Source organism: Apostichopus japonicus, chromosome 8 (genome assembly GCF_037975245.1).
Source record: "Apostichopus japonicus isolate 1M-3 chromosome 8, ASM3797524v1, whole genome shotgun sequence".
NCBI classification, from domain to species: Eukaryota; Metazoa; Echinodermata; class Holothuroidea; order Aspidochirotida; family Stichopodidae; genus Apostichopus; species Apostichopus japonicus.
The window spans coordinates 19000325-19025679 of record NC_092568.1 but is presented as its reverse complement, the minus strand read 5'-3'; the positions used below and the strand labels follow the sequence as shown (position 1 = coordinate 19025679).

At 33.6% G+C, this 25355-nt stretch overlaps 1 protein-coding gene across 2 annotated transcripts; it reads right to left on the bottom strand.

Moving 5' to 3' along the window:
* Positions 1 to 10: 10 nt before the first annotated feature.
* LOC139970907 (two pore calcium channel protein 1-like) lies at positions 11 to 24616 on the bottom strand. 2 transcript variants are annotated; one of them, XM_071976974.1, is made up of 18 exons: positions 24359 to 24616; positions 20548 to 20751; positions 18853 to 18981; positions 17917 to 18033; positions 17047 to 17165; positions 16086 to 16187; positions 15151 to 15277; positions 13961 to 14162; positions 13480 to 13624; positions 12506 to 12670; positions 11668 to 11735; positions 11433 to 11514; positions 10979 to 11048; positions 9518 to 9755; positions 8315 to 8405; positions 7359 to 7472; positions 2592 to 2707; positions 11 to 2151 (listed from the first exon to the last, which is right to left on the bottom strand). In XM_071976974.1, the coding sequence occupies exons 1-18, from the start codon at positions 24533 to 24535 to the stop codon at positions 1997 to 1999; spliced, it is 2421 nt and encodes an 806-aa protein (XP_071833075.1). In that variant the 5' UTR covers positions 24536 to 24616; the 3' UTR covers positions 11 to 1996. The 2 variants fall into 2 exon arrangements, with proteins under 2 accessions (XP_071833075.1, XP_071833076.1); XM_071976975.1 differs by having other exon boundaries at positions 2592 to 2683.
* Between the last annotated feature and the right edge of the window lie 739 nt (positions 24617 to 25355).

Below are 25355 nucleotides of genomic sequence, written 5' to 3'. Positions count from 1 at the left end.
CATATTTGGCTTTTTTTTCTCTTTCTCTTGCTTTTAATAGTTTGTATCATTAATTCATCGATACTATTTCACTTAACATCCAATTATTCAACAGCCTGCAATTTTCTTTAAATAGATATTTTATAAACAGTTACAGCAACAAGAAAGGTAGATCTTTCAGTAAGAGATGAGGATTTTTTTTATCTATTCAAGAAATTTTGTAATACAAGCTTTTCATGAAATGAATAAAACAAAAATATAAAAAATATGTTGTTAATTAATTTATTTTTGTTACATAACATCTAAGTTCAAAGGAAAGTGTGTTGCTGTTACTAGATGTATACTTTCAAACAGCTCTATTGAATCAAAATATATTTTAAATTTGTGTTCTATGCTTAACATATTTGACATTTACATGAAAAAAATGTTGATCCATTGATCTGACTTTCTGCCTAACATGATCAATTTGAAAGAAAAAATTGACATGTAATATTATGGAAACCTGGTTTTTGAGCAGAATAAGAAAGTTTATTGCTTCTAAATAGATTAAAACCATTGAAGTATCAATTTGTTTAAAAGTAAAAATGGTGTTAGCTGTCATGTGACGATGCTCTGTTGTTTATATGAAGTGAAAAGAACATGTTTTAGTTGAGTTATGTATAGAATATGTAACATTAACAGTTAGTGCTGCTCTGAGGAGTTAATATCATCTTCCGCAATTACGCCTTGAAGGAGCTTTCCAGAGATTTAACATAATTTAAAGGTGAATAACTTACTTTGAAAAACAATAACTGTAGAAACATTAGTTGCACTAAATATTTTTTTCTTGGCCTATAGCAGGGTTGTCCAACCTTTTGCAGAGGAGGGCCACATGGAATGATTATGATGAAGGAGGGGGCCGCATGAACCCTACGCTCGATTTTTCGATTTTTTGGCCCGAAGCCCAAGGCAACAAAATGTGAGCACTGCGCGCGGAGCGCACTGATTTATTTTCCTTCCTGATAAAACAGATGAATAAAGTTCAGCCGCCCCTCCCCCTCCTCCGCTGAGAGAGTGTCACACAAACTGACCTGTATGCAGTTTTTTGGACCCAGAAGGTTCGAATGATTGATTATATAGCTTCAAATTGTTATCAATAAATCTGCTCACTAAAATTTCGCACCGTAGAGCATCTCTGGCGGGCCGGACGCAACCCTGCGGCGGGCCGGACTGTGGCCCGCGGGCCGTAGGTTGGACAACCCTGGCCTATAGCATATCAAGACTGCAACTGCTCAAAGTCATCCTATAACACCCTCCAAGATTCTAACACACTGTATGGTCCCCTTCCCACACCCCTTTAATGTCCCCTAAAAGCATCTGAATCCCTCTAATCTTTTCTGCAATCAATTAAATCTGATAAAGTGTGAGAGATGTGTAATTTAGAAAAGAAGCTCTGTAAACCAAGAGGCATAGCGAATCTTTGCAACACGTGGCCTCAAGTTTTATTTGATTCATACAAACAGGACAAAATTTAAAGCATGGAATATACTGGTGAATATTAAATTGTTATATACAAAAAACTGCTGTGAGTGACACCATTGACAATTCTACCATATTGCATTGAAAATTGCATGTTTGGTTCAGAATTACTTAAAATTGCATAAATCGAATACTTTACACTCGCTAGTAAATATTTTCCCCATACACAGGATTCATTCAGAAATAACATTTTGGATTGTAATAAATAAGGTAGTACTTACATGTTATTTAATGTTAATGCCCATGCTTGCTTTAATTTCTATACATATATATCCTTTGTAAATAATTGGCTTAGACTTTTGTTTCGATATGCTGAGCAGGTATTTTCTGCTTCAAAAGGGAAACCAAACAAACACTCTGAAAAATTTATACAAAATAAAATTTTCAGCTATAAATATAAGACAACATAGTTTAATGATTTTTCAGTTAATTTAACATGTGTATTAGGTCAATCTCGTACTGATAATTTTTTAGCATTACATCCATGCTAATTGACGCTTTAAACCACATTGTCTAAGGTAAAAGGGAAGGGAGCAGAATCTGTCTGGTCTGGGTCCAGCAAGTCCAGGTCCTCTATGTCAGTTGGGCCTATGTCTTCCTCGTCCAACTCGCCCTCGAACATGTTTTGTAGGATCGATTGCACCGAATTGGAACCTGACGATGAAAAACACAAATAGTGGGAAAAATAACAACGAATATATATTCATGAGGAAACGTATCAACACTTTTCTAGGCAGAAAATGTCTGGTGAAAGCAACCACTTAATTTGCATAATTTATTTTGTAAGTAAGCGTCAGATCAGTTTCTTCTGTTTTGAGATGATGATCCTAACTAATCAACTAAACTTTAATGAATACTGCAAGTAGCGGCAAAGAAATTATCAAGCCATGCAGCAATGACTAGGAGGAAAGAAGTATTAAGACTTCCTGGCACTTTGGTGGAAGACCAGGATGATGATGTAGACCCCTTACCACATTTTTCAGTTTAATTTTACGAGCCTCCCTTTATTTTACTGATTATTCTGAAGCACTATCTAAAACATTCCGTTTTTGCCAGTGAGTAGAACACATACGAAGATAGATTATTATACATACTTTTTCCGAGTTGAAATTTTGCAAGATCCAAATCTTCATTGCTTAGCCCTGCTGGACCATCTTCAACTTCCATATGAGGGGTGAGATTTGTTCTATCCGTGAAATTGTTATTTTCACTGTGGAGTTAAAAAACAAAACACCAAACAACCTCAGGACCCAATGGCTCTCATGTAGCATCAGTTCAATGTCTCCAAAAGCAGTGATTTCATGATAATAACTTATAACACTTGAGTTTGTCATGGTATCTATGTATAAGTTACAAAGGTGATGGTATATCCTATACCTCACCTGTTACTTCTGCTGCTGTAAAGCACACAGCTTTTAGATGTTTCAAATATAAGACAGACCACATATGTTCTTATTTTCAACAGCTTGTTCCAAACAACAACTCTTCATTGAAAAATTGTTAGTCGTGAGTATTCCTTATAAAATATATCTGATTAAATTTTGTTTAATTTTGGTATGCTTCAGCTAGCAATGAAGATACCAAGACTTCTTCTGAGTAGGGTAACTACGATGATATCTAGATCAACGGGAGGGGGGGGGGGGTTGGGGATAGAAGGTACAAAACTGTTTCCACACTGATGATTATTACAACTAAAAGGGTACCAAGAAAATGCATTGTATTATCAAAAAAGAAAGTTTGTACACTAACTGGTACATATTTTATGGGTTTCAGGCCAAGACTTGGATGAATATAATTACTTTTCAAAAATTCCCATTTTCCATCCATTATCATCAGACTTGTTAAACATAATGCTGTCTTTGTGACTTGCCAACCTAAGTTGCTATATATAAACTTTATATCATAGCAATGAAAGAACAAATTATGATGAGCTATAGATATTAGAGTTGCAAAACAAAATTTAAAATCAAGGAAGTAAATTTTCTAATGTTAGTGTGATTATAGTTGACAATAACCAGTTTTAGTGCTGTGTGGTGATACTGAGGTTAAAGATTAGAAAAAGTGACAAGAAAAGAAAAGGATTAGATTGAAATTATATGAAGTGTGCTCAATATTGGATTAGTATGCAGCACATTTCTTGCACAGTTTATTACATGAAGCACAACCATGAAAGTTAAGCTACTTTTTATCAGTGAAAGTTTTTTCCTTTTGATTTTTCTTTTGCTTGGTGATATTTTATTCATGCTTTTTGTAATTTTTAACAAGCTTGATTTAATCTATAACATTGCATGATTCATTGACTGTTTTATAAACAATGTAAGAACTACTGGGTAAGACCAATTCAAACATTTCTATCATTGGCAAATAACAGGTCATATACTACAAAAGATTAAATACCAATCACTGCCTTGGAACAATGAACTTTGACTACATGAGAGCCATCAGATCACATATATCATAATTATCATAATATTAAAAAAAACATATACAGACTTTGCAAGTGATCAATACAGGGCTTTTTCCCCTATTATATTTATATTTATATATACATATATCTATATAAATATATATCTTTTTCAAATTGCCAGTGGAAGCATGTGCTCACAAAATGAGGACAACACCTCATTGGATGTGGAATGTGGCTTGGAGTCAATAACATATAATTCCTAAATAGGTGTGCCCATACAATTCACAAACATTACCACAAAAATGTTTTTCTTTCATTTGTGGAGAAAAAATACCACAAGTGTAGAAGTATTTCTGATGTGAGGGTTAATTATGGCACAAAGTAAGTGGCTTTCTATTATGGCACAAAGTAAGTGGCTTTCTATTATGTCACTTAATTGGGTAAAGAATGAGCATTCAGCCTTCTATATGGTCTTGCGTAGAGCACAGCTTATAACATTTTGTCTGTTCATAAACTTTGGAATGGAAATATGAAAATAACTATCACAAAGACTCCAAACCACATATGGTGTAAATGGTAGCAATGGATGCAATGTAAGCATGCTGCTTCGGTTTTTGCATGTAGAAATAGGGAGTGTATCACTGAATCAGTAAAGGGAGGAATCTACCAGATGCTGTGTGACAGATGCTGTGTGTTGTAATTAATATAGACTGGGATTCTATATTTGAAAGATTAGTTAAATTAGGTACAATATTAAATAATTTTGATAAATGCTGTTGAACAATAAAAATTTTTTTTTTGAGAAATGACCCTCTGAACAGTTGAGTTTCATTACTTAAAGTGATGTCTGGATTAGCTCATATATGTGCAAAGTTCTAAAAAGTAATTGATAATCATAATGATGGGTGAACATGAGTCTGGGTGCATGCAAAAGGGTCCCCATAACCTGCCAAACAGCCACCACAGGTCACAGAAAAACTATGCCAGGAGTTATTTTTAATGCAGCATAGTATTGCCCAGTCAAGCAACTCCTCTTAGACACAAGTTTTTTTTGTAGAGGAAAAATGAATCATACATGCAACATATTGCTTGTTGCTGCAAAATAATTCTTTACATCAAAAGTTATTAATGACACATTTGGTCTATTGGCCCCTGGATACACTCAAATAGGCCCCTTGTAGCATAAAATGCCCACAAAACCAGGGGTCACTTTTCCCTAAAAGTATTTAATAAGCAACAACGGACAGACAAATGGTGTAATGGACAATACATTCCTCTCAAGCCGATTATTACTACCCAGGGTGAAAGACATCCTCAAAAAGAAAGGGAATAAAAATGACCCATTATAATATTTTGCTGATTGTCTCTATTTATTAATATGTTGAATGGTAAGGGAGCAATGACTGGACAATATGACAATAGAAATAGTTGTCTAAATTTATATCTGAATATATATATGTAAATGTACAATAGATGTGATGAACTGTCAATATACACACTATACAAACATGATAATGATGAGTTACTCTAGCTAGGTAGATTCAAATTACCTGAAACATCTGCAAATTTTAGTAAACTTGTTTTTGTTAGTGGGTTATGAATCACATGTATCAAATTGAAACTTGAAAGTCCCTTCCATAGGCTGTTAGTAGCATGAATCAAATGTTCACAGATTATGATGTGCAAATCTGCTGTCCTCATTGGGATTTTATAGTTATTACTTCTCAGATGAATCAAACAACCTTCAGGCATTATATCTAAGTCATACACATTAACTGCTTGTAAAAGTAATTGACTGATATCATTGCTACATCCATAGGCATAGGAGCCCAATTTGAATTGGGGGGGGGGGGGGGGGCTGTAACGACTTGCCCGAAAAATATAACCAAAATTTTTCGCGCATTCAACATCTTAATGTACATATCATATAGGCATGAACGGTTATTACATCGCATGCCAATTCCATACAATCAGTTGACATGTTATTACCATTTTTGGGGAAGTCGTTACAATAATAACGATGATAATAAGTTTCATCATTGAAAAACACATTGCAATTTATTTTTCTTTCAGTAGGTGCCAGAAAAATTCTCAGCATATTGCCCAAATTTTCACAAAAATATTTGATTGAGGGGCTGCAACCCCCCCCCGCCCCCGCCTCCTATGGCTACATCAGACAGCAGGGGTGCAAGCACAATTATTAAAATGGGGGAGAGGCTAATGGATGGGGGGGTTGGGGTGGAGGAAGGGTCTAAGGGAGTCTGAGGAATGTGCTTCTCATTTGAGAAACTTTGGTAAAATGGAGGGTGAATAAATACTAAGAAAGGTGCAATATTTTGCAACTTTTGAAACAACATTGAAGAATTTTTAACTGCTTAGGTTGTACAGTGCATATATGTCATATATTTATATTCTATGCACTTGGATTTTTCTCAACATTCTGTCTGTTAGTGAATATTTTCTAGGGGTATATGTGGTTCCACCCATGTGCAATTGCTACAAAACCGATCCATCAAAACCAGTTTTGTCGTTTTTGTTGCAAAATGCATTACAAGTTGCTGTCAAACTGCTACATTAAATATCAAAGGGTTATAATTTTTCAATCTAACGTAATATTTTAAATCTGATCAAGGATAAGATTGGCTTAATTTTCAATTTTTAATAAAACAAGTATTTTCATTCCATAAGTTTGATATGATTACATAAAAACCTTTTGAGACAAAATGTTGCAATATCAGTAATAGTATCAGACTATATGTTGTGAATTTGCCTTGATGAGAGGCATCTACGTTTAGATGAACCAACAATTATTTTGACTGGAAATTGTTAACATCTATGTGAAAAATCATGAGCATTTCCTTTCTTCCTTTGATTGATGATAGTATCAGCATTTTGTCAAAAAACTAAGAAAAAACTTGGAAGATCCAACATTAACAAAACTGTCTAGCAACAGGTTGGGTTGCATTGCAAAAAAAGATTTGTTATATATGTTATTAAATTCAATTATCAGAAATATTTAAACAAACACAAATTATTTTCAAGAAAATAATACAAATTACTTGCTTACTATATTACAATAATTAAACTGCCAACTTTTCCTGTTTTATTATTTACTTTTAACAATTAAATTAAGTACTTGCCAGAGGCAGACTAGTTGTACTCATGCACGATTGATAAAGTGTATTTTTTTTAACACTTATTTTATAATGAGTAAAGAACCAATCAAACAATATTGAAATCTTTAAAGAATTTCTTACTATGACATAGCAAGGATGCAGCCTACACACAATGTCAGATGAGTGCAACAGGTTGTGCATTAAAAGCTGTCACAATGGAAACACAGCAAGCATCTTCACATAAATAGTTGAGAGTCTTAAAAACAAAAATCTATATTAAACATCCATAATTTTGAATTCTTCTTAAAATTAAAAAAATAAATATTCTGTTTACTTACAATTTGGCTCTAAGACCAAGTTCTTCAATCTTTTTCTCAATTTCTGATTCAAAACTGCTTTTTGATAATGAATATTCAACCATAAAGACTTCCAAAATGAATGCAATGAAGATGCTGGAGAAGAAAAGTCAAAATAAAATTCGAAATAGAGAGAAAAACTGCACAAAAGTCAATAATTCATAAACTGTCAGGAATTTTTACACTGCCGTAAGATCTGTTCTTCAATTCATGAAACCTTTCATTTGTGAAAACTAACATGGTGCTCCTTGTTTTACATTTATTGAACTGTCAGGAATTTTTACACTGCCGTAAGATCTGTTCTTCAATTCATGAAACCTTTCATTTGTGAAAACTGTCAGGAATTTTTACTTCCTGACAGTTTCTTGTTTTACATTTATTGGAAGTACTGTATTGTTACCCATTGTGGCTATTAGCAGCATAATTATGAAGCTAAAGCATCCACAATGCAATTCTGAATAAACAGAACCCAATAATATTAAGGTGCATGTATAAGGAATTTGATCTTGCATCTATACAGTGAAATGTTAACTACCTTTTATTTTCCTTGAATAGAAAAGTCATTTTAATTATAACTTAATTAAAAAGCCATACAGAACTCTTTTCTTTCAATATAAATATCTATATTTATCTCACTAGTTATTTTAATAAATGCAATTTAATTTGTGAATTAACTACTTTTGCAAGTTGAGAGAGATTTGATTAAAAATAGTCCATATAATGAACACAATAGGTTTGTAAGAAGGATCTGAAGGAGTGTGATAAGGAAACAAGTTGAAACATAATTATAAACATGAAAACTGTTGTCATCCAGTATAAAAAATTGCTATTTGACCATTAAACTGCAGCTCTATGAATTTTATTAGATCCCTCATTAGAAATCTCTTCAAATATAAGGAATATGGTGTCCAAGATGGACATACGATGGGTATACCTACTTGATAATAATGATGACCAAGGTAATGTGGAAGCAGAGAAAGTATAACCTTGCTGCTTTACTAGTAACTGCAACAAATCCACTGGTGATCAGTGAGACAGAGTTAAAGAAATTAGGCTTGTTGTTGTACATATCTCAGCAAGTGTGCTAGTTGAAATCCTTCACATAGCAAGATATATATTTGAGACAGTATGTAAATAAAAGATGCTTAAATGAGTGGTATAAAATGTTAATGGTTAATTAATTATGCATTACATAAAAGAACAATATATGGGTTTATACACAGGTCAGGTTGGGTGGGGGGGGGGGGGGTTGTTACAACACTAATATATCCCACAGCCATCCAGACAATAATGGTGACTTTGGGCAAATATGTTCAAGATAATTTAGACTCTTAATATGCAGATAATGAATCCTTTAGTTTAAGTGTGTGAGCCATCTCAGCTAAATGTGTGAAATAGTATTCCATGAACTAATAAACTCATATATATAACTATCATTCACATAATCGTAATCAGCTGTGTAGTGAGTTCATAGACCTGAATGTATATCCTAGCAGATATAGCCTGTATGAACTCGCCTGCATGGCTTTGTACTGTCACTTGTAGTGAGCTGATATACCTGAATGTATCCTAGCATATAATCTGCATGAACTCGCCTGCATGGCTTTGTACTGTCATACCTGAAGGTATCCTAGCATACAGTATATAGTCTGCATGAACTCTCCTGCATGGATTTGTACTGTCACTTGTAGTGAGTCCATATACCTGAATGTATCCTAGCAAACAGTATATAGTCTGCATGAACTCGCCTGCATGGCTTTGTACTGTCACTTGTAGTGAGTCCATATACCTGAATGTATCCTAGCATACAGTATATAGTCTGCATGAACTCGCCTGCATGGCTTTGTACTGTCACTTGTAGTGAGTCCATATCCCTGAATGTATCCTAGCATATAACCTGCATGAACTCGCCTGCATGGCTTGTACTGTCACTTGTACACATGAAATTTTGAAAAGCTAGTTTATATACTAATAGCATGGATTAAAGACTCATGCTTCCAATTATAACTTGTGCTTGTACCCTTACGAGGGAAGATGTACTACTTATGCTGTTGCACTACAAGTATGATCATTATGTACCTATAGACATTGTCCAGGAAAAGGATGAACATGAAAGAAACACTTGATCAGACAAAGGATATCATGCCATTGATTCACTATGGTCAGCTCAAACAAGGTAATGTATGCCTTGGCCACATTGTTGAAGTTATTATTGCAGTAATGGTCTCGATAAAACTCGGTTCCATTAAGTTTTTGGTTGCCGCAGTACAACAAAGATTTGTTAAAGGTTTCTGTTGTTTCTTCAGAAGGGTAGCCATAATATGTGATCTTTCCTGCAAACAACTCCATTCCGATTATCGCATATACATAGTAGATGACCTGTTGAAGGAAATAATAGTTTATTATCAACAATAATAATCTTATATAGCACAGAATCCAACCAGGACTGGTTTGCTCAATGCACTTTACAGCTGCCAAGTTAAATTGACCAATTAATAATACTTAGAAAATAGAATAGTTTGGCAAAGTGCTAAAATGGCATGCTAAAAAACAGTGGCGTAGGAAGGTACTTTTGAGTGGGGGTTGGAATTTTTTTGCATTTCCAGGTGGCCTCAGATGCAATTTGGTGCAATATAACACACTTCAACACCCACTCCATTTTGTAAATAATTTTGCATTTTCACCTGGCCTTAGATGCAATTTGGTGCTCCAAATGAGATTTTTTTCACATTTGGAAATGAAAAAGGGGTTTTCTGACTTGGGAAGCGAGGGGGCGGAATGATACTTCGGCCCCCCATATTTTTCAATGGGGGCTGGCGCCCCCCCAGCCCCCCCCCGGTTCCTACGCCCTTGCTAAAAAATGTTCGAGCTGAGAGTCCAATGATCTTAATTGTACTGGAAGTAAGTTCCACCAGCAAGGTGCTACGAGTTGGTAGCTACGATCACCAAAGGTCTTCAAACCTGGTAAAGGGGATGTGAATGAAGGCCGGGGCCGGTTTGTCACTCTTAATAGATGGAGAAAGTCGGATATCAAAATAAATTAAGTGATCATATTTGTGGGTTCCATTTAGGCTGAAACCGCATCATGTTTACATGTCCTTGCACACTTCCTTTTAGGTTACCTATAAACTTGTACATTATCCATGATATGAGTCTTGCATACCAATCATATTTAATCATATAAAATTCCGCTTGAATCAAAGTATTAAGTCACAGGGTTCTAAATTGCCAGTAAATCTCAACAAATATTTCATATTTTTCCTTGACAGTTCATGTTCAGAAGCTGATAAGACACACCTTGACCATAGCATATAAGCTGGATAAATGCCACTGAAGGTTTGTATGACCTCTCCAAACCCCCCCACCCCCTCCCCCTCCCCGAAGCACACACAAAGACATGCATGATCTAGGATATGGGTACCCACACACACACAACCACAAAACGAAAATGCTAGTTATATCAGAATTAGTCCAGTCTTCTGCTTCTGATGTGCAATAAATGTGAAACTGTCTCTCATGCATCTGAACTTCAAACAGCATAAACTGGTAAACTAATGAGTGATCAGAGAATGCCACTAATTAGCTATTATTTGTAAACTTACCAATATAACACCTCCAAAGGAGAATATGGAAGGGCCAATATTACGGAGAGTTTTCATGATCACCTGGAACCTGGTGGGTTTTTTTTTTTCAAACAAAAATATGTTTTTGTGGTGTTAGTTACATATGCATTGGTTCTGCTCCCTTCACAAATGAAGTAAAATTCTTTCATATCTTCAAGAATTCAGGAACTATAGATATTGTGTGTTACCTGAATTCAATGTTAATTCCTATGTTATCTTATGCAGATACACATGATATAAATGACCTGGCCCTCAAAATAATTCTCTCAACCCCTCCCCCCTCCCTAAAAGAAAATAAAACAGTCAGAAAACACATTAACAGGAATCAAATATGAATCGTTGATAGCTTCCATAAATCTTAGTAAAAGGCACTTATTCTACACCAAACAATTTTTTATACTTATGACAAACTTTCTTTAAATGAGTTACTTACTTTTCAAAGTTATTAAATATCCTAACCAGTCTCAACACCCTCAGAACAAGAATGATGTCTAATGATCTCTGTTCAAGCGTGTCTGAAACAAATACAGAAGTTTCAAAAAGAATATTTTGAAAGTGTAAAGCTAAATTGGGTTCCGAGAAAGATCCTGCCAAGCAACAAAAGAGTTGACGTAGAATATTGTAGAAAACTTAGAAAAATTCAGAAATGAAAATAACAAGAATCTTACTGCTATCTTTAGCTGCCTTGGCTGCGATGGAGAGAATAACAGCAAGGACGATGACAGTAAAATCAAACCTGTAATAAATCATATGCAAAAGTAAAGGATATAGTTGTGCAGAAATCATCTGTAACTATATAAAGCCAGCATTCAGAAAGAGTTACAATCAATAAACCATCATCATATATAATACAATAATTCATAAAGTAAAAAACTGTTTGAATCGGACACTACAGGAATTGTTGAACTGTAAAGTGTATACTCAAAGACTTGAATATAAAAAAAAAAAATATCTCTCGCTATCTCTAACTTTAATTAAAACAAATTGAAAAAAAAAGTATGTAGCAGTACAAACTTGTTTCTTTGACCATTTGGTAAATTGTTTTTCTACTTTACAGAATAAAATGTTCTGATGTAAATGGTAAATGGTCAGACCAAGAAGTTTTAACATTAAAAAGGATATGTTACACTTAATTTACATTTTTTAAATGGCATTCCTCAGATTTCCTTTCCACATGCCACTTGCATGTAAGGTTCTATATCATAGGTTTTAAGTGGTAAATTTTTTTTAAAAGTGGATAAATATGGATTTTCTTTTTTTGGTCAAAAATGGTAATGTGGATCGGTCAGTTTCTCAGCAAGAGGATATGTAGTTTGAATTCAATTCATGAATCTTTCTGGCAAACAGCTACATTTCATCTGATCTGGAAACAATGCATGTAGGATTTTGTTGCCCAGAGTATCACTTTCAATTTTACACTGTGGTAGATATCTGTATAATTTAAATCTAAAAGCCTCATATAAACCACTCTAAATTTACTGCACAATGTTTTTCAGGTATACTTACACATCCCAGGGATTTGTAAAATACCGGTAAAACCCCAAAGCATACAATTTGAAGACAATTTCCAGACTGAAAATGGTCAGAAAGAACCACTCAATTGATGAGATGCGGAATGCGATCAACCCGGCATTGAGGATGATCAGAAGGTCAAAGAACCACCCAAAAAACCTGGGGAGAACGATGAGATATTCATTAAATGTTAGTTAACAGCAAGCACATAATATTGTATCATTACAGTTGTTACTAACTTTAGTAAAGACAATTCTGGTTGAATGTAATCAACCATATGTGGCATTAATATAATCCCTCCAAGTTAATAATGGTCCCTCATGTGCACCCTTTCAGCCCAAAGGGGGGGGGGGGAGCATTTTACTGTGCCAATGTGAGAAAACATTTCCATTCAATGAGACATATTGGAATTATTTGAAATTCAGAACTCCAGAGAAATAGATGTTTTGAACAAGTTTATTATTTTTTTAGCTAGTACATGTTAACTTTTGAGTCAATGCTTGTGACTTCAGATACATTCATATCCTATTTTGAGTCTTTAAATATAGTTATGGCACATTTCCTTGACATCTTACAAACAAACTACATTAAATTATGACACATATTAGAAACATATTCAAGATAATATCAACATTTTTCTTTTAAAATTATTTACATTTTAGTCTTGGGTAGTGTTTTTAGGCAAACACAAAATTAATCTTTTTACTGATTTAGATTGTTCAGCTACCCATTGTAAATTTTTCATGTACATTTATGAGGTCAACCTATTTGGTAACTACAAGAGCTAATCTTACACTGTCCTGTTTGTTCATCAAGATAGAGAACAAATTTACAGTTTCTTTAGAGATGGCATCAACAATATCTCTCCAACAAAGTCTGAGAAGTCTGTGAAATGAAAGTATGTGTCTTACTGCATAAATAATTTTTCATAAATGCCATATACTCTTTTCAGTAATAATAAAACTTACTTGTGTTTTATTCCTTTGACGATAATCTGGCTAGCTGCTGAGTTGTAAACTCTAGGAAAATGCTTCTCCCAAATTGGTACATATCTTGATTTTTCAATAATTTTCACATTGAGGATATCTGCTGTCTTCATAAATGCTCTCTTGTCTGTCAAATGTTGTGAACAAATTAAAGAGAACATGACATGCAAGTGAAGAAATATCCACAATGATCCTCTACCAGAATACATATATTTTGAAGATTATTTTTAATTGAACCAATGTCCCCATGTAATTGACCCTCCCCCCCAAAAAAATAATAACAATAACAATAACAACAACAACAACATCAATGGAATCAACTTATCTGGTATTATTAAAAAAATAAAAAAAGGAGAAAAATGAATAGCACAAGTACACACATGTAGAGCTCTGTCTTTGTATATACAAACAATATTTTTCAGTATTTTATGAAAATTTAAAGTTTGAGTTATTCAGCTAGTACCTATGTTATTATCCTCATCTTTATCCAGAACCTTCCAAATGAGCTTTAGTTGAAGAATACTTTTCGAAGGCTCAACACTTTTCATCAGGGCGTGCCACCGTTGCCACGGCATCACAAAAGCACCACCTCTCCATACTTTCAAGAGGTCCCATGCATATACCAAGTTGCGGCGCTTCACAAACACGCTCTTCTGTACTTCGTTCTGGAATAAATTAAAATACGACATATGGTCAAACGGTTTGAACATTAGACCACCTGCAGCACTGTCTTATGCACAAGTACTACACTTACAGGAATCTAACGGACATGTAGCAACATTGTTCATGCTCGTGCTGGATAAAATTTCCCATAATTGCTAACTTAAATAATCCCACAAGGGGATTAGTACACTTGACAGCAATTCACTGCATTCTGAAATCATATGTTAAAAAGTTAAACCTAAAGGTATGAAGAAGGAAAATGTACGAACGTTTATTAAAAAAAAAAAAAAAAAAACAGTGGTAAAATAGTATGGAGACTAGAAGAGTAGGAAATAGTTGGGAATTAAAGTAGTATTGCTGGACAATCTGTTAATGTTAAATCAGTATCATCAGATAACTCTACTTTGTACGGAGTTTGTGCTGCTTTCATGCAGTGAATTCAAAAATGCCTTTTGCTTGTTATAAACATTTCGGTTAGAATCCTAGAACTGAGATATATTTGAAATGTTTACTTCCCATTTCTGTATTATGGATCTTTCAATAAGATTTTGTGTTAGAATATTTATGGTAATTTGTCAGATCAAGAAGAAATGACATGACAAATCATTACAAAAATCCACCAGGCAAGATAAAGTGAAATTATTATAAAAGTTTGTAACATACTAGATGCTGGATTGTAAAACAAATAGAAATGATAGCATGCTGTTAATCTTCCCAGAAAACTGTAGCACAGAAGGGAATATCACAGACAACAACTATTATACAAAAGCCTTACTCTGACATTTACTGTACAACTATTAATAAACTTGTACAAATTTACAAAACTGACAAGTTTAGAAGGAAATTTACTTTAATTGTCATGGTAAGTGCATATCTGTGTACTTTTGTTAATGAGCTGCATATTAATAAGTTACAACACAAAATCTTTGAAATATATGAAAAGAATCAATACAGATTGAATATTATCTAGAGCGACTGATTGGTATATACCTTCAAATGTTTCCTGTAGTCTTTATATATCACAGCCAAGAATATGCTCATGAAGATGTAGATACACAGTATCACATATATGATGTAGAATAACATGTACCATGGACTGGCATCATAAGCTGGCATCCTATGAGGACAAAAAAAATACAGTTTTATCAGTTTCTTTCAAGATTCTAGCCTGATATTAGTCTTGTCGCAAAGCAAATTTACTACTCAATCAATCTCAAAGGAGAGTCCAAGTTATACCGGAGAAACCAGAACACTTTCCTATTAAAACAAAAGTCTTATGTTAGTAATAGCTAGGATTTCTTCAACAAAATTCAATTTGGTTCTCAGTGATAACACACATACACTATTTGGTACAGTATAATACATTAAGTTGTCGCCATGTAATAGACTTTCACTGATATGTACTTATCAATTTGTCATTGTAATGTATAAAGATTACCAAACCTGGTTTAATATGATATAAATATGGCTTTAGCTATACCACAGAGAACATACACAGTACATACCCCATTAATATGAATCCACAATCGCCTTTCATCAGTTAACACACATACATACTACCTAGCCTACTCTTAATTACTTACCTACTAAGAGTTGATTATATTGACAGTGCATGACTATAAGCCATCAAACCTGATTTCTAGCATGATGACAACCATAACACCATTTGATAAGTATGAAAGACTGAATAAAATATATCACTGGGGAGGGATAAAAATCAGGATGAGTTTTATCCCTAAGATCAGTGGTTCAAACTCTAATCTGGTTGAAAGATTCCCTCATGATTTCCAATTTAATTACTCAGTGATAACCATGTGCCAGTTGTTAATGCTGGGGAGCAACTTGCTATGATCATCACATATATGTAAAGCAATATATATATATAACTGAGATCTTTACAAAACAATTGATTGATGTTAACTCACATGATGTCAGGACTATTCGCTGTTGTCACAAGTACGTAGAGATCCCAAAAGTTCTCAAAATAATCTGACATATAATTGGATGCATCTGGTTTCAAAAGGACACTATATATAAACACGGAAAAAGAAATATTCCAAATAGTAGGCATTTCTGTTTCACAGCTGAGCTTGATGAAATATAAATGCAATAAAGGAAGATAAAAAAATGCATTGAATTAGCCCAAGTGACATTGTCATACATCAACAATACCTTTTAATCCACACCATGGTCCCTTCCTTAGTCCTTTGAAAAGAAATTTTCACTCATTTTGCAGATTTATTACATCCTTTTCAGGAGCAAGCTTACCAATTTAAAAAAAAATGATAACTGGAGATGTATTTAGGCCTATAGAAGCAATTGTGCTGATAAAATCTTTCTGGTATGTTTTACAGTTCCCCAAAGCTGTCTTTGATAAAACTAACGAAATGTTCACATATAAACTGAAGTATGGATATCCAGACAAACCTCTACCATGAATTTAATATTCTTATACAATTCAGGAATTACCCATTTTAAAACTGGAACCAGTTGACCCAATAACTAAGTCTCCATCTCACATATGTATCAAAAAAATTTAAACTTGAAATTTTTAGTTTCCCTTAAAGTTCCAATAACTTGGAGATATAGTGTCACATCTGAAGCACTAAAAATGTTAATTAATTGTGAGACAAAGATCTACAGTTTTGAGGAATATTGGTGATATTTATTTAATATGATCAGCAAACAGATATTGCTTGAAATGGCTCTAGAATTAATCAGACCCCCTTCTCTCAAAGATTCTTGTGGTAAAAAGTTTCATGTCATTCTCACTTCCAAAAGAACATGTGATAAATTTTTCACAAATACCCAATCAGATGCACTCAAAGTTTTTTAAGTCAGAGGAAAGTTTTTTTTCATAAGCTCATCAAGTAAAAAATTACTCACTCATCTTCAAAAATTTCTCTGGCCAGTAAGGCGAACAAACCGATGACCAAAAAGAGCAGGACCAAGACACTCAAGATGCCGAGGAGGGATCTTCTGATATTACGGAAGGCTTGACGAAGCTGAAGAAATTAACAGCATTTTTACTTTCAAAGGACATGGAAATGTCTGAAATCTTATTGAATTATCACATTTCTCGTCCTTATTTAAACTTTGATGATACTAAGTTGTCAAAGCGCTACAATCTTGATGTAGCAGCACTATATAAGTGTCTAATATGTATGTATACTATACGGTTAGGACATTACACACGTACCGTAGGCCTGATATGCTATTGCATATATACTGATATATATATATATCTATATAATTGAAATCATAGTGAGTTGGAAAATCAAGAACAGTGATAAAACTTCCAGTCTACACCGGGATTCGAGCCCAGGCCTACCGCTTTATATGCGGACACCCTAACCACTAGGCTATGGACGCTGATTGTATGTCCAGAGGAAGGTCTTAATTCCACTGTAGGCGTTTGTCACCTGTATCGAACAATACTAGTTCTGTTTTGGTGACATATTTGTCTTACTCTAGAGATCAAACATGATGCTAACCAACTCGAAATCATTTGTGAATCTTAAAGCCGGATCTCCAAAGAGATACTTTGAACGGACTTTTGTTAATGAAATGGAGGTAAACGACAAAGGCTTTATGTATATATAAATAATTGAAATTATAGTGAGTTGGAAAATCAAGAACAGTGAAAAAACTTCCAGCCTCCAAATATAAATATATATACAGTATATTGAAATGATCAAATTCCTTGAATGCGAATACTTGTTAGTGATATTACTTGAAGTCAAATTTCTTGCTTACATCTTTTGTCTCTTTGAAGTTCATCATGAAGAGAGGTCTAAGAATTCTTACAATTCTTATCCAGGGTTTTCCCTTGTTGATCAATATGACATATACAACCATGTCAATCAAGGTGATCTGTAAAAAAAAAACAGAATCACTTTGCTTGATGAATTTATCTAAATACTATTTGTTTTTTGTTTAATGATCAGAACACATGCACATAACTAACATATCAACATGGTTGTGAGCACGGAGCCTTAATTGGAGCAGTACAATGTGAATTTCACACATGTTTTAATACACTTTCAATATTTTTATCTGATACCATGGAAGTGAACACCTACAGTTTGCCAAAATAAATACAGGAGCCATTTGTACCATGGCATGTAATTAAATCTAAATCTCTGAGAACAGTTAAAGATTGTTGTTGTTTTTTCTGTGACAAGATGAAAAGAAGAAACACACTCTGACAGATTACCACAGATGCAAGAGCCATCTGTGCCAATGTATTTGTGTACCGTATATAAACCTGGGTGACTATGTGTTTTTACTTCAAGATCAGAAAAACTATAATAAAACATCAAATAATTGAGAACAGTGATTTGAAAGTAGAATCCCTCTTTTGCCAAATGTTATTTCAAAACCTAGTGCAGAGTCAGGTCTTGACCTTATAGTAGTTCATGAATACTGCATGCTTTCTGTCATCATGATGGATTCTAATGAGCAAGAAACCATTTCTCAAATAATTCAAACCCACCAGGATCTTCAAAATGTAGATTTCAAAATTCCAGGTAAAGTTGTTGGGCTAAAGATCCCATGCACACCATGAAGTAAATCATTTATTTCAATGCGAGTATTTTCAACTACAACAAAATCGTTGTCTTCAGCTTTTAACTAATATATCATTAACATGTTCAAAATTATGAATTATTCTTGGAAAAGAGTTCTGCTTACCACGCTCACGGAAAGAACAATCCAGTTCTTTATGTCACCCATCCAGAAGATCCCTGACATACATCTCTTGCTATGTGCAAGTCGAAACAGGAAATAGCAGAGGCAGACAAATTCTATGGTCATTGTCGTCTGTAGATAAAACAAATTTGTGACATTCAACCGATGAAGATGATCCTGCTAGGATCAAAATGTCAGGCCCACTAACTTTTACACATTCTTCTACACAGGCTCTTTAGTGGATAAGAAAGTTGCTAACAGTTTTTGTTTTATTTTGTTTTATTTTATTTTGAAAACAAATTACTGTCAGTGATGAGAGATTCTGTTGACATTTGTCACATTAGCTCCTATCTACAGATGAATATCTTGATTTCAAAATTCCAAACTCTAAAAAAAAAAAAAAATAGGAAAACCAATGTGTTTTTAAAAATTGACTTTCAAGTGTTTGTATATGATTAAGCAATACAATATTAATAGCGCTGGTATTCAAACAATACAGACCTGTTTTATCTGAAGCATTGATCCAGTGACTAAATTTAACCTCAAACCTGCTGGTTTCAATTCACTACTGAATTTGTAGCTATTAATAACTTTCCACCAATTTGCAAAGTAAATATTGTGAAAGCTACACTGTTGATCTTTCTCGTTTTTTTAACAAATTAATAGATATAACTTTTCTTGAGGTGCCACACATAAATGTTAATTTAACAGCAAAGAAACTAACTCACAATTACAATTTAATTTTGCCTCTCATACCAGCATCCTTATCCCATGTTTTTAATTTTTTTTTTTTACAAAAGTACCAAGTTAGAGGATGTTAAAGATCTCTCTTACATCTCTTAATGGAGTTCTCTCATATGCATACTGTAGCAATTTTATACTAACCATGAAAAAGTCATATACAGGTAGCCAATAGAAGATAAGATGCAGCATGGATGATATCATTTGGATGTGATGTGGATTTGATCATGTTCAACTTTACTGAAATATAAGGATCATGGATATGTATGCAAGTTGAATAGATTCCAATTAAAATATGAGTTGAAAGTGCAACAAAAGCAGCATACAGTATGTGGTTTATATATATATATATATATATATATATATATATTGATAGCATTACATACTGTCAAAACATGAGAGGTATATCCATTAGCCTGGTTCTTCCTTGACTGTCACAAACTGATTTTCCCTCTCTTACAATGAGATTACAATATATGCTAAACTTACATTTTATTATTCTTTTTATTAATGTCCAATTATTAGAGTGTAAATAAATGTAGATTACAACAAGACAAAGACTTCAGGGAACTCATGGAATTGACCAAATGTTTGAAAATGATCAAATTATTAAATGACAAATATCAATCTTAAAGGACAACTTCAGATTGTAAAATTTAATAGTCCCCTAAAAACAGAGGGGAATATTTGGGTGCTTTTTAGTGTTTCTATAGCTATACTAGTTTTCAAGATATTTCCCCTAAAATATGTTTGATCTATGGAATGCTTCTTTAAGGCTAAGCTGATGATGATATCAATTTTGTCACTTGTTAGTGCAGGTTGCTGTAATATTAGTAAATTATGGACAAATTGATGTTATAATTAACAATGAAAACTTGAATGCATGTTGACAGTTGAATGCAGAATAACAAGGAATTAAGCAGAGATATATCTAACATGTCCTGCAATAATACTTACCCATATTGGTAATTCAAGATTGGTGATTGCTGGATCTTCAAAAAGAGCCAGAGCCATGATAACAAACAGGAAAAAATAGAGGAGGTACACAAAGTACCATCTGTTGTAGGTGTCATAAAAGTCCAGAGATACCTTATCCAGTTTGAATTTAAAATTTCGACCTGCTTTGGCATCTTTTACAAAAGTTGTGGCTTTGTGTAGATCCTGAAATTTGAACAGAAAAGAAAATATTTCGACAGATAAATTATGCCAAACATCTTGGAACAAATGCAGCTGCACCTGTACTACAATGTAATTGGTTTGATTCACCTGTAATATTGCAAGTGCTGCTGTATAAAATGTCATTGATTTTACTCTTATATGTATTATTTATGTATGATTTATATGTTATTTAACACATATGGGAAATAGAAACAGCTTCCAACCTACCTAGTCAGACAAAAGGCCAACATGAACACTATCTAACTAGAGCTCGTTTGCACACTTAATTACCACTTCTTAAATTTGCACAGATCTTACAATTTGCAATCATGGAATATGTCACATCTTGATGTTTGTAAAAATCATATATAAACCTCTTATCTGTTGTAGCTACGGTTTAAATTGTGCATTGAAAAATTGAATTTAGATGTGGCTAATTATAGCAGCTACAGTAGTTCCAAACTTGGGAAGCTTCCTAGAAACCATGAACTGAATGTTTGTTTTCAACACATGTGGTTCATTGATGCATTAAAATGTTTAAGTTAAAGATTGAACTTTCTTGTTTTGTTTTTGTGCCTCATAATCTAGATATGACACTTTGACTTCACAAAATGACAATTGCAAATGCAGCTCAGACTTTCAACTGTAACTGCTCTTTATATAATACTGCCTGTAAACTGGTTGACAACTCTTGTAAACAAGTACCTCAACAAAACGGGTACAGATCAAATAATGTAGGTAGAAGAACACTCAATTAAATCACTAACAGTAGTAGACTGTGTTTGCTTTCAATTGATCAGTTGAATATTGTGCAAAACACAAGATACTGGGGATGTCTTGTTTGGCTTGGCAAGAGAAAGGGAATGGCAATAATATTAAAATTTTCTCAGAACTAGATATTGGTTGTTATTTATTCAACCTAACAGTTACTCTTTGACATCAAATCTAGTCATATCAATCATACCAAAACAAAGCCATCATTATGCATGTATATTGAACTTTGATTCAATTGCATCTAATTACTGTACATAAAACAATAGTGTCTTAATTGTGTTGCATATAAGTAAGCTGTTATTAGGGGAACAAAGTAGTTGCATCACTGGTAGTGGTTGCCACTACATCAGTTACAAAAGTCAACAAAGTTTGGTAGCCCCTGATCTTTGAACAGCTTATCTGCAGTTTACACTGATAAACAAATTGTTCTTATAACTCTAACGGCAACTCTTGCTTCACCACTGAAACACAGTATAGTGGTGAATAAATCATGATAGTACGTAATAGAGACCATTAGCTAACTAGACCAAAACTTTTTAACATACAGTAATTTCTAAACAACTCTAGGAATGTTCTAATTATAAGGATCTGTAAATACGATTGTTCTTGTGATGACTGTATGTATACTTAAACATTCTGATGCTTTCATACTATCTTCTATGTATTTTTTGTATTATCATCTTGCGAAAATAAAGAGAGAATATATAGGAATTCATCATTCCAAATAAATAAAAAAAAAGGTGCTGGTTGAATTTCAAAATTCAAAATACTATCATGTCTGGGAAGTCCTTATGATGCTCAAAATATGCAGTACATTACCTGGTCAATTTTGGTCAAATTTGTCTATTTGTCAATTTGACCAAGTTGATATACCGATAATGGAGTTCAACAGAACTGAACTTGAACCACTATCAACACCAGGAATGAAATAATTTTCTCTATTAAAGGACACCATGGTGTCTTTTATTATAGGTTTTAGCTAATATGTTCAGAATAGAATATGGTATCAAATGGAGCTTCAAATAGCTACAATTGAAAACATTGCAAAGTTTTTTCCTTTCTTCTTTGGATTGACCACACTATGTTACTTAAATTGGGCAAAGTTTTATTCTGACATTTTATAAAAAAAAATTCCATTTAAGTTGAAAATTAGCACTAGAACTTATTTATTTTTGTAAAAGTTGTGTTTTTTAGGCCCCTGGTCATCACTACAATGGTGGATGCAGTAGCATGTGTAGCCAAGATCTTCTTTGGGGAGGGGGGGGCAAATGTGTATCCTTTTCCCCCCTACATCCTACATGCTAATCTAATTGCAGAAGAGATACAAGATAAAAAAAAAATAGGAGATAGAAATGTGTAGGATAGCATAGAGATAACTTTAAGGTGTTTACTATAGGGATCAAATGATTTTCTGTACAGTACCTATAAGACTAATTTACTGTTACATGCTTATGTTGAAAGTTATAAAGGAGACCCTGTCATTCAATCAGAACAAAATATGTATCATTAAAAATGAGTACATATTTTCTGGCTTAATAATTTTGTAATGCTACTATACTGCAGTGAGGGCTGGGTAACATGCTGATTAGGCTAGAGACTTGATAGTGATTAGAACCACATTAAAGGTAGTTCACAGTGAAAAAAAAGAGTAAATTAAAACTTGGGTTACATCAAAACAGCTCAGATTAATTACTATCTTGAAATTTGTGGAAATAGTGTCAATTGAATACATGTGAAACTCAGATACATGTGCACTGTGACATTGTACTTTGAGCAAACCTACAGTACCATACATTACTTAAACATGACAATTAAGTTTGAATACCTTGTAAATGCTTGGATAAAATCATATCAAGTTTTGTATTTTTTCTGTGTGGAGTTTTTTTCTAAAACTTTATTACATGCATGTTCCAACATATTCAGTTTTCAGTTAGTATAAACTTTGCATCAAAACCTCAACATTGTGATTACAAAGTGTATACCCTGTTGCATACATGCAGAGTGTATTGCATGGAGGTTAAAGTTTTCACCTATCAGCAGACTGTACAAAGTACAGTAATCAAGATTACAGGTAAGATAGGAGTTGAATTCAATGAGGGCAAAGTTTAATCATCTTCTTCGTTGCTACTAGAAACCACAGTTTTATAAATGTTAACATAGATTTTTGTGCTTGTGCTTGACCAACCAAACCTGTCAGTCTATATACCAGCATTAAAAGCTACTAAATATATTACCCGATGTTTGTAATTATTTTGTTAAGGTTAATTAACACTGTAAGACTTCTGTTGACTTTTAACAATTAACCAAGTATTGTAGCAAACTATTGTCTTTACTTACACACCACTGTATGCCTTTGAGAACTGTTCTCAATGGGTGGAACATGTTCAGATGAAAATGGAATGGCATATTTTTCGGGGGGAGGGGTGGGGGAAGAATGACATCTGATGTGAGAAAGCTTCCAAAATGTGGGCAGAAGGGAGGGATGGGATGGGAAGGGACAACAAGACAGTGAGGTTGGCATACTTTTCCAAAGTAATTTTATCATAAAAGGATCAAATCATAAAGCTATAAATAAGAATTTGTCCTTTACATTCACTTATAAACAATGTGTCAAAGTTAAAGAAAATCATGTTTTGATCTTAGTAATACCTTTGTAGGTAGATCTGGTTTACTAAAAACGATGCAAATTTACCTAAATCACTACAGAATGAAGTGTCTGGTGCAGAAGACCTATCATTTTAAGTTTGTTTACAGTGATACTCCCCCCCATGCACACAAACCCCACCCCACCCCCCTCCCAAAACCCCCCCCCAAAAAACTGTGTTACAGTACTTACATGGTCATTAACTGGTGGACAATCTGGCTGGTCTATTCCTTCCTTCAATCCATTTATTGTGACTGTGGGATGATCCTCTTTTTTGGTAAACTTCACACTTCTCTTTGTGACAAGTGATGGATGTTCATGTTTAGCCTTTTCAGTTGGCATGTACATCGATGTTGCATGGTTCTCCATGATAATGGCAACTCCAATTAATAGATCTGTCTACCACATTTAATACTCAGTAACTTTTTGAAAAGTTTTGATGAGTAACAAACAACAAAAATTCCTTTACTTCAATGAAAACAAGCACATCATAAAGCCCTCCAGTCACTGTAATGTACTAGTAGTTCTTATCATTTTATCTTCATCATATATGTCAATCCGACCTACAATATTTCATACTGTCCAGGACTATGACTTCTGAATTTATTAAGATTATGTCACACCTCATCAGCTGCTTTGAATATATTACAAGGTGGATATTATGATGAATCAAAAAGCACAAATAATGTGTCCAAGAAACTAATTCTCTTCTGTCTTTACTTCTGTGATGGTGCAGGACCAGCAAAGCTAAAGGCAGGATATTAAAGAAAAGGTAAAATAGAAATGAATAATTCATGTAATTATAGGATGGTACCAGCATTTGACATTTACATACATTAAAAGTACAAGTGTTCTTTAAAGAACAATGGTAATGACAAGTCCCTCTGACTTTGCTCTGTGTTTTAGCTCATGCTTGTCCTTCAACTATGTAATTTCATTGATGTCCTGATTAGATTCTGCCAGAATAAGATGAGTTATCGTTGTACGTAAAACTGCTCAAAGGGAATATTTCCCAAACAGTATGCAAACGCATGAATTTTTACTTAAATTTCTGATAAAAGCTAGAGTGAAGTAATTCATGAATATGCCAAAGAGTACAAACTGTTGGTTACTTTTTTCCCTCTATATAAATTGTTATTTTCAATGAGGTTTTGTACTTGTAAATTATATTTTCTTAAAACGTTGGGTT

Excerpts from the sequence above, each read along its gene's own strand:
- LOC139970907 (XM_071976974.1), bottom strand. The coding sequence starts at position 24,535 with ATGGAGAACCATGCAACATCGATGTACATGCCAACTGAAAAGGCTAAA. Across the intron at positions 17,166-17,916 it reads ACTTCAAAGAGACAAAAGAT|CTTCGTCAAGCCTTCCGTAA; the intron begins GTAAGCAAGAAA and ends TAATTTCTTCAG. Across the intron at positions 2,708-7,358 it reads CTTGGTCTTAGAGCCAAATT|TGAAAATAACAATTTCACGG; the intron begins GTAAGTAAACAG and ends TTAACTCCACAG.